The following is a 15,701-nucleotide window of genomic DNA, read 5'->3' on the forward strand; positions in this document are numbered from 1 at the left end:
GTAAATGAACCAGGGACCTTGTGCTGTGTACTACACTTGAAAAGTACTTAATTGGCTGTAAAGTGTTTTGGGATGCCCTTGGGTCATGAAAGGCGCCATATAAATGTAGTCTTTTTTCCTTTGTTTTCACTTAGCACTATGCTCACTGTGTGCCTTTACCCACCAGGCAATCAGAAGAGCAGGCACTGCTTGTTAAAAATGATTAACATTCAAATAAGTCTTTTCATTGTATAATGGCCTTAGTTGCTCTTGTATTGTTTTGGTGCAGCCATGCACATGCACAGGTCTTCCTTCCCTGATCACCGTTAAGGCCTCCAAAATGAAATCAATTTATGCACCTTTCACTCAGATCTTTGTGAACAAGAATTCACAGCACAAAACTGCCATGGTGCAGAACTGTTCTGAAAATTTTGCTGAGTCATTGATGTGGGATATGGAAATATTGAGGGTATCATTACATAACTTGCTGGATATGAAACCCACAGGGTTGGGTGGAATGCTGGTTTCACTCTCTCCCCAATATTGTTCACCACTAACTTCAAGTAGAGTCAAATTGGGCTGGTTATAAAACCAGCATTTCAACCAATCCAATCAGTTTTCCAATGAGCGTGTTAGCTTAGAATAAGCCCCAATGTCCTGGTTCTCTTCAGAGACTGGAGATGAGGGGAAGTGTACAGTATCTGACTTAACCAAATCTTGAGAGTTTATAACGTTACATTTAATGCTTTAATTTGAATTGCTTATTTCAATGCATATTCAAGGCAGCTCACCACCACCTTCTTAAGAGCAATTAGGGGTAGGCAATAAATGCAGGCCTAGCCAGCGAAGCCCACATCCCTAAGGAAGTGCTGCGCTGAAGGCTCCTTGGCGCTAATAGATGGTTTTTTTACTTTCTTCCTGCCTTTCTGGAGGACTCTTGCTGGGTTATAGTTCCTTGAGTGTCAACTGCCCTCAAGTACCTAGCCCCATGTGGCCATTTTTCATGTGTGAGACTTGACAGAGTGTCAGCAAGGTATTTGACTCAGGAGGCATCACAGACCAAGTCTGATTCAATCCCTTACCTGATGTCCACTAATGTGTACCTTCCAGGATAGCGATCCTAACACAGGTCAAGTGTAAGGCCCTGTGGCTGCTCTTGTGAATAAAGGAATGACCTGAATTCCACCCATTCTTTGAAGGATGCTGCCTTTTTTGTCATGTTGACAGTTGATATATTTTAGATGGGCTAAAATACTCTTTAAAGGAAATTGCTTGGAATAAGCTTCCTTCTGACTGGAAAAGTCCATATTTGGTTTTCTTCCAACTAAGAATTCCCATGTGTTCAGGAATAGAATAAATCAATAATCATCCTCAACTTTCTGAGGTAACAGCTGTTTCTGCCTTGTCCTACAGGGTTGTGTCTTTCTGGATTTGCATTTCTAATATGACTGATGTGTGAGCACTATCGTCTCCTTTCCATCACACAGATTTTGTCAGAGATGGGACCAGCCTGCTTGACCTCCGGGTCAGATTCCCAGACCCTGATAATTCTGTAGGCTCACTCTTCTGTTGGTTTGAGAAGAGCTGACTTGATCTCACAGCTGCTGGTGTCATTTTTGTGATTTGCAGCTCATGTTTGTCGGCCCAGTTGCATAGTCACAAAAGTGATCACCAGTGGTTGTGTCTCTCTCCAGAAAACTACATCTCGGCCAACCTGGCCTACCGCAGAGGAACAAGAGACAATCAATAGAATGCAAACAGACCTTGGCACAGATCATCTAAATTTCTGTCAAAGAATACATGACTTCCTCGCTAAAACCATCACAGAAGTAAGTGTTCTCACACAGATGGGCTTCTTTTTAGGGGTGGGCGGGGGGGGGGGGGGGGGGGGTAGTGGAGCGGAGAGAGTAAGATAAAACTGTTTTCTTCTGGGTTTGTCAGCCCGTGCTATTCCACCCATTAAAATAAATAGGCAGAAAACCATGACTGGTGAGTGAAGAAGCAAAAAGGCCCAGCCTGTGTTTCATCTAACCCAAAAACAAGTCGTGCAGCAAATCCCCTGTCAACATCACAATCACTGTTTTCAAAGCAGTTCATTATACATGAAGTGCTCTGGGACATTTCTGAGAGACATAATAATGTGCTATACAAAAACCAGGACCTCAAACGTCCTCGGAGCCTGGGACATAAAGTTCCAGTGTAAAATGGCAAGGAGAACAGTGGAGGGAATGAGAAATTGGGTGGAACCCAGAAACGCCAGGTCTATTTCCTGAAAAGCAGCTCAAGAGACTTCCTGCTGGGACTGCAGCGATGGAAGTTCTGTCCTCAGCATAAATCTTCTGAGATAAGGAAGGAATCATGACTAGTGGCGTGATATTACCTGCAACTCCTGCCACTTGCGTTTTAATTCCAATAATTGTATGTTGAGGAAGAATGAGTCTGAAACTCACTTGTTCCTTGAAACAGGTTTATTTCCAAGACAGCAAAGTCATAGACTCTCCCAGAGTGAGCTGCTTTATACACTCTTGCAATGATTCCTTAATCCTTCCCCAAATGGGGACAGCTGTGCTTAATTACCAACTTAAAACATGTATTCTATTGCAGCACAATTTTAACATTAACATTACATACTCAGAGACCTTAGTGCCAGAAAGTTACTGCCATCTGGGTCAGTTGAGGGATGTAGGTATGGGAGCCACAGAGTTCTTGGCCTGGAACTCAAGAATAGTGGCAGAATTACATCTCATGAAGGAAGCCAATTATCAATGATTTTTTGGAAACTTATGCTGCTGGGCCTGAGTGAGGCGACATCTTCCTGCCCCTTTTTTCTCGGATACCATGATTGTTATTAGTATTTTGGGCTCATGTTACACAACTCAGTTTGTTTTTCTGTGAAAAGGACAAGCCTTTGTAAATGTCATATGAAAATAAATAATTACATAGCTCTGATTAGGCCACAACTAGAAATAGGGGCAAGGTAATGACAATCTGTGTACCTCCAGCCCCACGAAGCCTGGAACTTGTAAGTACCCTGGCAGCCTCTGCTAGCAAGAAAGACAAAACCATGACCTATCTTATGTGAGCAAGTGCTTATCCGAGAGTTTCATCTCAGCAATTAATCTCTGTGTTATTGTTCCTACTTGTGTTACACGAGGACTCAAGGTAGTGCCCTTGTTGTGTCCATGGTAACCTTTGCCTGCATTAGCTACCATCTGCCTGATATCTGATCAGTGATTCTCAAGCTGGTCAACATTGGACGAGTAGGGGATTTGTGGTCGTCATATGAGGCATCGGCTCACAGCAGATACATAAACACAGTTAAAATCAACAAGCTGGGCTTGTAATGTAGGCTGCAGTGACAGCCAGGTGATGTTACAATAAGCTCTCTTGTCTTCCGGCTCAGTTACCTTTTATTTAGTTCTCTGCTTCTTTGTGTTTACTCCAATTTTCTCTTCACTCCGAGGAAAAGAGAAGACACTAGAGCCAGGGCTATTCCAGCGCCCGTAATGAGACTCTCTACTAAATTGGTACTGTCGAATGGTTTGGAAAAGCTCACTACTCTACTAGTTAGGCATGTCAAGTGTGAAGCCAGCATGATGACCAGTCCATCCAGTTTGGCATGTTCTCTACTGGGTGCCTTTAAAGATTTTGTTAGACACAACCTGACGTGATGAGCACAGGCAAAACCATAATAACATCCATTTTAAATCACACCACATTTTAACATAAAACACAAATTTTCTAAATAAGTAACAAGCTTTTAAAGGGAATCTGGATAAGTGCATGAGGGAGAAAGGAATAGAAGGGTATACTGATAGAGTTAGATGAAGAGGGATGGGTGGAGGCTCATATGGGGTTTAAACACCAGCATGGACCAGTTGGGCTGAATGGCCTGTTTCTATGCTGTAAATTCAATGGAATGTAATTCTAGAGTACTGGATTCACCTCTGCTGACCACACTTTAGGAAGGATGTGAGGGTCATTGAGAGAGTGCAGAAGAGATTTTGCAGAATGGTTCTAGAAATGAGGAATTTTGACTACAAGGTTAGGTTGGAGGAGCAGGAGTTGTTCTCCTTGGAGCAAAGGAAATTGAGGGGAGATTTGATAGAGGAGTTCAAGATTATGACAGGTTTAGATAAGAAAGACAAAAGAAGCAGTTCTCATTAGTTGCTAGTACAAGGACTAGGAGACACAGATTTAAGGTCTTGAGCAAGAGATGCAGGGAGAATGTGAGGAAGAACTTTTTTACATAGTGAGTGGTAATAACCTGGAACCTTCTGCCTACAAGGGTGGTGGAAATGGAGATGATAAATGATTTCAGAAGGAAATTGGACAGACACTTGAGGGAAATAAACTTGCAGGACTACAGGGATAGAATGGGGGAATGGGACTGACTGGATTGTTCTGTGGAGAGCCGGCATCAACTTGATGAGTTGAATGGCCTCCTTCTGTGTCATTATGACTCTATGACAATGGGAGCCCAATTAACACATGGACTTGTCATGACTTAAGCTGCAGTTATACCCAATATGCTTCATCAATTATATAATGGGGGAAGAAGGCCGTTTTTGCAGTGGAGGGTTTAGAAGATGATTACTGGAATGTGCTAAGTGAGCTTTGCTGCTCCAAAAGTTATTTCTTGGGATAGGGGAGTAGGGGAGAATGCTTTGTAGGTGGTGGAGGGGCTTTGGGTGTCAGGAGGTGATCTGGAACATCAGATGCAATATGCAAGTTTACATAGGCTCAAATAAAAGCAGAAAATGCTGGAAATACTCAAAAGGTCTGGCAGCATCTGTGGAGAGAGCAACAGAGTTAACATTTCAGGTCTGTGACCTTTCTCCAGAACAACTATAAAAAGCTCTGAAACAAAAACAGAATTACCTGGAAAAACTCAGCATGTCTGGCAGCATCAGCGGAGAAGAAAAGAGTTGACGTTTCGAGTCCTCATGACCCTTCAACAGAACTGAACGAATATAAGGAGAGGGGTGAAATATAAGTTGGTTTAATGTGGGGGGGGGTGGTGTGGTTGTAGGGACAAGCAAGCAGTGATAGGAGCAGATAATCAAAAGATGTCACAAAAAAAAAACAGAGGTGTTGAAGGTAGTGATATTATCTAAACGAATGTGCTAATTAAGAATGGATGGTAGGGCACTCAAGGTATAGCTCTAGTGGGGGTGGGGTGGAAAGACTAGCGGGGCATAAAAGATTTAAAAATAATGGAAATAGGTGGGAAAAGAAAAATCTATATAAATTATTGGAAAAAACAAAAGGAAGGGGGAAGAAACAGAAAGGGAGTGGGGATGGAGGAGGGAGTTCAAGATCTAAAGCTGTTGAATTCAATATTCAGTCCGGAAGGCTGTAAAGTGCCTGGTCGGAAGATGAGGTGCTGTTCCTCCAGTTTGCGTTGGGCTTCACTGGAACAATGCAGCAGGCCAAGGACAGACATGTGGGCAAGAGAGCAGGGTGCAGTGTTAAAATGGCAAGCAACAGGGAGGTTTGGATCATTCTTGCAGACAGACCGCAGGTGTTCTGCAAAGTGGTCGCCCAGTTTACGTTTGGTCTCTCCAATGTAGAGGAGACCGCATTGGGAGCAACGAATGCAGTAGACTAAGTTGGGGGAAATGCAAGTGAAATACTGCTTCACTTGAAAGGAGTGTCTGGGCCCTTGGACGGTGAGGAGAGAGGAAGTGAAGGGGCAGGTGTTGCATCTTTTGTGTAGGCATGGGGAGGTGCCATAGGTGGGGGTTGAGGAGTAGGGGGTGATGGAGGAGTGGACCAGGGTATCCCGGAGGGAACGATCCCTTCGGAATGCCGCTGGGGGGGGAGGTGAAGGGAAGATGTGTTTGGTGATGGCATCATGCTGGAGTTGGCGGGGGATGATCCTTTGAATGCGGAGGCTGGTGGGGTGATAAGTGAGGACAAGGGGGACCCTATCATGTTTCTGGGAGGGAGGAGAAGGCGTGAGGGTGGATGCGCGGGAGATGGGCCGGACACAGTTGAGGGCCCTGCCAACGACCTTGGGTGGAAAACCTTGGTTAAGGAAGAAGGAGGACATGTCAGAGGAACTGTTTTTGAAGGTAGCATCATCAGAACAGATGCGACGGAAGCGAAGGAACTGAGAGAATGGGATGGAGTCCTTACAGGAAACAGGGTGTGAGGAGCTGTAGTTGAGGTAGCTGTGGGAGTCGGTAGGCTTGTAATGGATATTATTGGACAGTCTATCACCAGAGATTGAGACAGAGAGGTCAAGGAAGGGAAGGGAAGGGAAGTGTCAAAGATGGACCATGTGAAAATGATGGAGGGGTGGAGATTGGAAGCAAAATTAATAAATTTTTCCAAGTCCCGACGAGAGCATGAAGCAGCACCGAAGTAATCTTCAATGTACCGGAGAAGGAGTTGTGGAAGGGGGCCGGAGTAGGACTGGAACAAGGAATGTTCCACATACCCCATAAAGAGACAGGCATAGCTGGAGCCCATGCAGGTATCCATAGCCGCACCTTTTATTTGGAGGAAGTGAGAGGAGTTAAAGGAGAAATTGTTCAGTGTGAGAACAAGTTCAGCCAGACAGAGGAGAGTAGTGGTGGATGGGGATTGTTCGGGCCTCTGTTCAAGGAAGAAGCTAAGGGCCCTCAGACCATCCTGGTGGGGGACTTGGAAAAATTTATTAATTTTGCTTCCAATCTCCACCCCTCCATCATTTTCACATGGTCCATCTCTGACACTTCCCTTCCCTTCCTTGACCTCTCTGTCTCAATCTCTGGTGATAGACTGTCCACCAATATCCATTATAAGCCTACCGACGCCCACAGTTACCTTGAATACAGCTCCTCACACCCCGCTTCCTGTAAGGACTCCATCCCATTCTCTCAGTTCCTTCGCATCTGTTCTGATGATGCTACCTTCAAAAACAGTTCCTCTGACATGTCCTCCTCCTTCCTTAACCGAGGTTTTCTACCCACGGTCGTTGACAGGGCCCTCAACCGTGTCCGGCCCATCTCCTGCGCATCCACCCTCACGCCTTCTCCTCCCTCCCAGAAACATGATAGGGTCCCCCTTGTCCTCACGTATCACCCCACCAGCCTCCGCATTCAAAGGATCATCCTCCGCTATTTCCAGCATGATGCCACCACCAAACACATCTTTCCTTCACCCCCCCGGCGGCATTCCGTAGGAATCGTTCCCTCCGAGACACCCTGGTCCACTCCTCCATCACCCCCTACTCCTGAACCCCCACCTATGGCACCTCCCCATGCCTACACAAAAGATGCAACACCTGCCCTTTTACTTCCTCTCTCCTCCCCGTCCAAGGGCCCAGACACTCCTTTCAAGTGAAGCAGCATTTCACTTGCATTTCCCCCAACTTAGTCTACTGCATTAATTGCTCCCAATGTGGTCTCCTCTACATGGGAGAGACCAAACGTAAACTGGGCGACCGCTTTGCAGAACACCTGCGGTCTGTCCGCAAGAATGACCCAAACCTCCCTGTCGCTTGCCATTTTAACACTCCACCCTGCTCTCTTGAACACATGTCTGTCCTTGGCTTGCTGCATTGTTCCAGTGAAGCCCAATGCAAACTGGAGGCACCTCATCTTCCGACTAGGCACCTTACAACCTTCCGGACTGAATATTGAATTCAACAACTTTAGGTCTTGAACTCCCTCCTCCATCCCCATCCCTTTTCTGTTTCTTCCCCCTTCCTTTTAATTCAGTTGAATTAAAGCCCTGTGCTTCAAGCAAGTCAAAACACTGGATTTTGGTGGAATACTTTGAGCTTCAGCCTTGTCAAAGAGGCCACATGGAATGCAAATTTCAAATTTGCACCAGTCAATGACAAGTTTTATCAATTTGTACCTGTATCACAGGAACAGGAATAGGCCATTCGGGTCCTCAAGCCTCCACTTCTATTCAATGAGATAATGGCTGATCTTCCATATCAACACTGTTTTCCTACACTATCCCCGTGTCCCTTGATATCTTTAATATCTATAAATCTATTGATCTCTGTCTTGAGTATACTCAATGACTGAGCCTCCACAGTGGATTCAGCCACACAACACAAGCTTCCCCTCCATAGCTTACATAAATGTCCATCACGTAGAGACCTGATTATTATTTTGGCCGGATGGCCACATTTGAGTCTGGGAATTGTATGGAGAGCCAGCCATAAACACTAAAGAAATTAACAATTATAATAAAGATACATTTTGGTACAAGGAAACATAAAACCTTTATTATTATAATACCATCATAACAATGCATTAAATACAATAACAAAAACAAAAGTATCCTCTTTTTATGCCCTCTTGGCTTAATGTGAATCATGCATCACTTTTTTTTCCCTCTCTCCACAGATGCTGCCTGACCTGCTGAATACCTCCAGTATCTACAAAATTCTTTCATGGGATGTGGGCATCACTGGTAATGCCAGCATTTGTTGCCCATCCCTAATTAATAATCAACCACATTGCTGTCATCTGTAGGCCAAGCTGGGTTAGGATGGCAGATTTCCTTCCCTAAAGGGTAGAAAGTCTTCACAACATTCAATGATAGTTTCAGTCAATACCACTGAGACTAGCTTTATGTTCCAGATTTATTAACTTCATTCAAATTCTATCAGCTGCTATAGTAGGATTTGAACCCATGTCCCCAGAATATTGGCCTTGGTTTTTAAGATTGTAATCCAGTGACATTACCACTACACTGCCATCTCCCCTCTTATCTTGTCAATATAAATACTGCTTTATTTACTGTGCTCTACAATATAGTATTACAAGAACCATCAAAAGAGAAACAGGAAAGAAAAGAGAAAGAAAATGCATCTAGAGGCGATCCATGCATCTTGCTGGGAGTACAGTGATCTGTATCCAGTAGGAATATCTCTCATTCCTAGAGCTGAGATTTAATAACTTCACTTTAAAAGAGGTTCTACCAAGTGCATCTGTAATCTTTTCCACACCTGTTAGGGAACACTCAACCCTAACCTAAACCACACACTTTTTTCACTATCTATTACATTCATCATTCTTCTAAAAATCTAAATCTTTGGCAGGAATAGAAGATGGAAGTTTTGGAAGTGCATAAACAACTAATCTTTGAGATGCCCATCTCAAAATGTTAAACTGAGGTTACTTGTGGAGACCTTCAGTCATACATACCTTGGGATTTGCTGCAAGTAGCAGCATTTATGCTTTGATCTTTTAATCCTTTGTCCACTAGCAGAATTGTAGATCAGGTTTTTCCTGCTACCCTCTGATTCTTTTGTCAATTTTCTGAAATCTGTGTCTTCTGGTTACCAACTCTTCTGAAACCAGAAAGTTTCTCCTTATTTACCTAAGCAATTCCCTTCATGATTTTAAAAACCTTTATTAAATATACCCTTAACTTTCTCGGCTCTAAGGACAGCAACACTAGCTTTTCTCATTCCACACCTAACTGAAGATCCACATCCCTGATACCATTACAAAGGTGGCTATAAGAATTTGTAATGTAAAAAGTTGGGCTGGATGTACACACAGATGCAAGATTTTTTAATAGATTATAGATATGTAACCATTCTAAAAGCACTTTTTAGTATATTACTATGCCAATGCAGACCTAAAAGTCTCAGGTTCAAATCCTGGACTGCCAGCACCCATGGCACCAGGCCCCAGCAAGAATCAGCACCCAGAAAGGGAATGAGAAAAATGGGAAAACAAAGCTATATAATAGTTGTTTTGACTTTTTATAAGGTCTTAAAATCCAAGTGAAAAATTTGTTGTAAATTAGTGCATATGCTTGCAAAACCAAAATACAGTAATCTAACAAGTAATCTTGAACGCACAATTACCCTGTGCTGCACACTGCTCTTTCAACATATGCTTGCCGGCTTTAACAGGACAGTCACACTCAAGAAAGGCCCTCCTCTTGCCTGTGATCATTGGCCTTACCTGGAATTATTTCTGTTGATCTTTATGTATTTCCCCTGAAGCTCTCCATAGGTCAGATGATCTACATTTTCACTGTAACTCCTGACGCCAATCGGCTCAGCAACAGGAACAGCTGTACATGTGCACTCAGTTTGTGGTCAGAGTACTTTCCCTTGTGCAGCCATGGGCTGGATCAGTAGCACCTGTGGGCCGTAGCTTGCGCAGGTCTGGTATAGACTGCTGTCATCTCCTTAGTCTATAGAATCAACATTGCTGTTTTCTTTTAATTCACATGACAGCTTTTCTAAAACTTTTTCATTCGAATCCAGCGAATCTTCGTTTTTAAGTTTTTTAATAATGAGTTGTAGCAGGTAATTGTTTCTACCATTTTGCCATGCTTAACCAATTCCATCATCTCACTCCCATCCTATGCTATCCCCATTACATGCCATCCCATTCCTCTCAGAAACAATCTTTCCAGCCAGAGTAACTTTGCACTCCCATTACCATCTGCTGTTTTCATTTTCCATCAAACCCACTCTTTTAACACTGTCACCAACCATTGGCAGCCACAAGTGGGTCAGACCTTTCTAGTCGTCCTCTGCGTGCACCAGGCACCGCTCACCAAATAGACCCAACAGACAAACTCCTTAAGCCATCCAATCAAGAGTCCAGACAGACAAAAACTGATTATTAAAGATGGTCAATCTCGTGACATTGCATAGTTATTTAAAACCACTTTGAATTTGTCAGGTCAAGCATGACCCTAGCCGTCTGTATCTCTCTCCCTGGCCACTGTCTTGAGACTGAACCAGACCATTCAAAACCTGCCATATTGGATGCAAAATTAGCTTCCGACCACCTATCTACACCATCACTAAAATCACCCGCCTCTTCCCCAGATCATCTGCTGCTGAAACCTTTATGCCTTTTGTTACTAGATTTGATTATTCCCACCACTCTCCTAGGTGGGCACCTCCACGTTTCACCCTCTGTAAACTAACTCATCCAAAATTCTACTGTCTCTATCCCAACTCACCTCAAGTCCTATTCACTCATTGCCCCTGTGCTTGCTGACCTACATTAGCCAGTCCAGTAACATCTCAAATTTTAAAATTCCTCCAGCATTGCCCTATTTCTACATTTTCCACTTACAACCCTCAAGATCTCAGCACTCCAATTCTGACCTTACACATTCCCTACTTTAATTGCTTCACCACTAGTGATTATGATTTTATGTCCTAAACTCTGCAAATCACTCCAAGCCTCTTTCCACCTGAGACACTCCTTAAAAACCTACCTTTGACTGCATTTTTGGTGATCTCTCCTAATTGTGGCTGTAACATTTGATTACACTCCTGTGAAATGCCTAGATCTTTTATTGCATTGAAGGCTCTGTGCAAATCTAAATTGTGACTACTTGGACTATTAGTAGGGGGTGCAAACAGAAGGGGAGTGGGGGAATTGCAAGGAGGAAGTGATAAGGGAATTTAAGAGGGAAAGAAGAGTAAAGGGAAAAAGAGGAAGTATGGGACAGAAGGGAGAAAATAGAGGGTTTCAGCAACGCAAGTAACTAAAGTTCAATCAGAAGAGAAATGCTGGGGAATACAGATTGTGTGTATGTGATTGTAAAGGGGGTGGTGGGGGCACAGGTGTGCGAGAGCTGGTGGTGTTATTATACCAGAAAATGAAGCAGTCCACAAAAAGCCTCTTAAGGGGAATATTGTAACCTAAAGGGTAAGGAATTAACATTCAACAGGTGGGTTGAAATTAAAGGAACACAGCCAGCAGAGATTTCAGCAAATAGGTGACTCCTGCTCAATAAATTTTTTTTTGGGGGGGGTGGCGGGGTCATAGTAGATGAAGGGAGGAGAGTGGTGGTCTATCCAAGAGTGGGAGCTTTGTTTTTTTTTGCTGCTCATTTCAGTTACTAACAATTACACTGCTTCAGGACATAGGTGAGTACGCCCTGGAGTCCTTTTTTGCATATAGTGATAAGGTTAAGAGCATGCAAGGAAACATGCTAAAACATACTCAATCTCAGCAGGAAGCTCAGTTGTCTTGCATGCTAAAAAATTAGCATCAGAGGCAAACTACATCATTTGATGAGTCAATGTATTGGGTGGGCTGTCATATTGGGAGCACTTTTGGAATTCACTTTTTAAAAACATTGGTCAAGTTATGGTGTTTTGTTGCAGCTGCACTTTAAAACAAAGATGTCAGAAGTGTATAGAGAAACACTTGCACACTGTGGTCACGTCAGAAAAATCGAGTTTTTATTAACAGATGTTTCACAGGAGAGAAGTAAGGCACAGAATTAGAATACAAATAAAAGGGAGCAAACAAGACAACATTAAACTTTAGAATTTAATACTCCTCTCCTTCCTCTTCACCCTCGGCACTATCAGCACCAACTTCTTCATAATCTTTCTCCAGAGCAGCCATGTCCTCACGGGCCTCTGAGAATTCTCCCTCCTCCATACCCTCACCAACATACCAGTGAACAAAGGCACGCTTAGCATACATCAGGTCAAATTTGTGGTCCAGGCGAGCCCAAGCTTCAGCAACAGCTGTAGTGTTGCTCAGCATACACACAGCCCGCTGAACCTTGGCCAGGTCACCTCCAGGTACCACAGTGGGAGGCTGGTAGTTGATACCAACCTTGAAACCAGTTGGACACCAATCCACAAACTGGATGGTACGTTTAGTTTTAATAGTAGCAATAGCTGCATTGACATCTTTTGGCACCACATCACCACGGTAAAGGAGACAGCAGGCCATGTACTTGCCATGGCGAGGGTCACATTTGACCATCTGATTGGCTGGCTCAAAGCAAGCATTGGTTATCTCTGCTACTGTCAGCTGCTCGTGATAGGCTTTCTCAGCTGAGATAACTGGTGCATAGGTGGCCAATGGGAAGTGGATACGGGGATATGGCACCAAGTTGGTCTGGAACTCAGTCAGATCAACATTCAGGGCACCATCAAAGCGGAGGGAAGCAGTGATAGAGGACACTATCTGGCTGATGAGACGGTTCAGGTTGGTGTAAGTTGGCCGTTCAATGTCTAGGTTTCGTCGGCAGATGTCATAGATGGCTTCATTGTCAACCATGAAAGCACAATCAGAGTGCTCCAGGGTGGTGTGGGTGGTTAAGATAGAGTTGTAGGGCTCTACCACTGCGGTAGACACCTGTGGAGCTGGGTAGATGGAGAATTCAAGCTTGGATTTCTTGCCATAGTCAACAGAGAGACGTTCCATCAGCAGGGATGTAAAACCAGATCCAGTACCCCCACCAAAGCTGTGGAAGACCAGGAAACCCTGGAGACCTGTGCATTGGTCAGCCTGTGGAAGACAAATGTAAATTTCAGTTACCTGGCATCTAAATATGGCCATGCAACATCCACACATCCTGCCCTTGATGGGTAACGATACTCACTAGTTTACGGATTCGGTCCAGAACCAGGTCAATGATCTCCTTGCCAATTGTGTAATGACCACGGGCATAGTTATTGGCTGCATCCTCCTTGCCAGTGATGAGCTGTTCAGGGTGGAACAGCTGGCGATAAGTACCAGTACGAACCTCATCTAGGATGGATAGAAAGAAGAGAATTCAGCAAATACACCAACAGAATATCAAGCACCTGGGGACTTGAATCGTAGAAGGGAACCAGGGGCATAGGAACACTGCCATTTAATTCATGATCTGTGTGGCAACTGTTGCAGTCACCTACCTATCACAGTTGGTTCCAAGTCCACAAACACAGCTCGTGGAACATGCTTTCCTGCTCCTGTCTCACTGAAGAAGGTGTTGAAGGAATCATCTCCACCTCCGATGGTCTTGTCACTGGGCATCTGCCCATCAGGCTGGATGCCGTGTTCCAAGCAGTAGAGCTCCCAGCAGGCATTTCCAATCTGCACTCCAGCCTGGCCAACGTGGATACTGATGCACTCACGCTGTGGGTGTAAAAAAAGGTAAATATTTACTGTATTCAAAAGCATATTCCTACAAGCATACAGCACTGAATACTGAAGTTATGTTTAAACCAGCCAAAACCTAGAGAAAAATCTATTAAAAAAGACCATATAGCAAGCTAATTTAATGCAATATGTCCAACTTGTTAATATTTACTTTTGAAGTTGATATAAAAGTTAATATCAACTTCAATCCATTCATTCATTCATTGAGCAATTCCAACTGCCACACCAGTTCAAATATCTACACAAGAGTGCACTGGTTGACTGGCTCTGCAGAATGCAAAGACTTTTCGCTTACATTTCAAATTACTACTTGCAGCCCACAAATGCATGGGTGTGGAACATACCAGAGCCAAAGCCCAAGGACTAACTGGGAAAATCAAAATCTTAACAAAAAAGATAAGCCAGAAATCCAGGCAGGATATAGGCACCACTGAATTAAATGTTTTAATCTTTTAAAGCCAGTAAGGCCACTTATCCTGCCCACAATTGTTCAGGGGCGGGGGCGGGGGAAAGAGTTATGAAAAGAGGCAACAGGCAGCATTTTTTTGCCAATTGAGCTCAGTCAGCCCTCATGATCTCATCCAATGCCAAATCATCAGCCATGTGACTGGTTAATTACATCATCTCTCCAGACAAGGAGATCTTCCAGCTGCTTCTCTGGAAGGAGAAAAAAAATCCAAGCATTATAAATGCAAAAAAAATGTAACATCACAGGAGCACCGACTTCTGCTTAGTTCCGATCATAACCCGCCTTGAAACTGCCAGTGATTTCAAAAAGGAAAAAAAGGCGCCCACACGATTTTTTTTTGATTAAAGGGCTGTGGCAAGAAAATCGTTGGAGAGATTTCTTAAATTTCAATATGCACTTTTAAAGAACAATTTCAGTTGGTTTAGGGGACAACGAGCGGGTTAATGCCGTTAAACCGCCCTCTGCCCGCCTCGTGCTCAACAAACTAACCGCCACCAAACCACCATTTTAACTTCCTGGAGAGGAAGGAGGATTTCCCCATTTAAAATTTATATTTTCCTCCCCCACTCCTAAATAAACCGACCCCCTCTTTCTCACCCCACACATACTAAAGAGGCGGTGATGGGGAAAGAAAAGCCGGGGTTCACTTGCCCTCTCGAGCTGAAAAGCCGCCTCCCGGGCGTTATTCTCGCCGCCTGGACCGGCCGTCCGGCCCGGGACCGTTAGTGACCCAAAAGGCGGGAAAGACCAGACGGCAGATACTGAATTCGTACCGTGTAGAAAACGTCAGGAAAAAAATGAAACAAGGAAAACTTCGACATTTGAGGTTAGGAAAGGAAGAGGAAAAACAATTTACGACGCGAAATGGAAGTTATATATAACGAAGAATTAAAAAGGCATTTTTCTCCCCATTCACACTAATTACTAACCTGCTAGGAAATACTTACCATTTTTTCAGTTGTTTTCTTTCAAACTTTTCTCCAAGGGGGAAAATACTAATTTGACTCGAGTCAACGCTTGGGCTCTTACAAGCTGACAACAAGGAGTCGCTGTAAGAGATCTCTCGCGCTTCAATGCGGGCGCGGCCGCTTTAATAGGTACAATGACGTCATAATAGAGGCGGGGCCATGTCGGAGACGCAGTGCCGCAGGGTGGAGGAGGGGATGATTGACAGTTACGCTGGCCAGCCGCCCAGAGGCGTGATTGGTCCGTTCAACACAATTCAAACAAAAATGCCTGAAAAAGGAAATGTGGCACCAGGCGCGGGCCAGCTTTTGGGAGGGCGTAGTTCCGCTTCCGTTTTAAATGCATTGTTCAAGCTGTTTTGACTAATGATTGAGAGCCAAATCCCAAAACTTATTCAATTTCTT

The 15,701-nt window shown here is 44.0% G+C and overlaps 1 protein-coding gene across 1 annotated transcript; it reads right to left on the reverse strand.

Annotated features, from left to right (window-relative positions):
- Positions 1-12,138: 12,138 nt before the first annotated feature.
- On the reverse strand, positions 12,139-15,420 carry LOC121273171 (tubulin alpha-1C chain). Its single transcript, XM_041180154.1, has 4 exons — positions 15,279-15,420; positions 13,616-13,838; positions 13,321-13,469; positions 12,139-13,226 (listed from the first exon to the last, which is right to left on the reverse strand). The coding sequence occupies exons 1-4, from the start codon at positions 15,279-15,281 to the stop codon at positions 12,252-12,254; spliced, it is 1,350 nt and encodes a 449-aa protein (XP_041036088.1). The 5' UTR covers positions 15,282-15,420; the 3' UTR covers positions 12,139-12,251.
- Between the last annotated feature and the right edge of the window lie 281 nt (positions 15,421-15,701).

Source organism: Carcharodon carcharias, chromosome X (genome assembly GCF_017639515.1).
Source record: "Carcharodon carcharias isolate sCarCar2 chromosome X, sCarCar2.pri, whole genome shotgun sequence".
Taxonomy (NCBI): Eukaryota; Metazoa; Chordata; class Chondrichthyes; order Lamniformes; family Lamnidae; genus Carcharodon; species Carcharodon carcharias.

Coding starts and splice junctions, on each gene's coding strand:
- LOC121273171 (XM_041180154.1), bottom strand. Junction 13,470..13,615: donor CTTGGAACCAACTGTGATAG/GTAGGTGACTGC, acceptor TATCCATCCTAG/ATGAGGTTCGTACTGGTACT. Junction 13,227..13,320: donor TGGACCGAATCCGTAAACTA/GTGAGTATCGTT, acceptor TGTCTTCCACAG/GCTGACCAATGCACAGGTCT.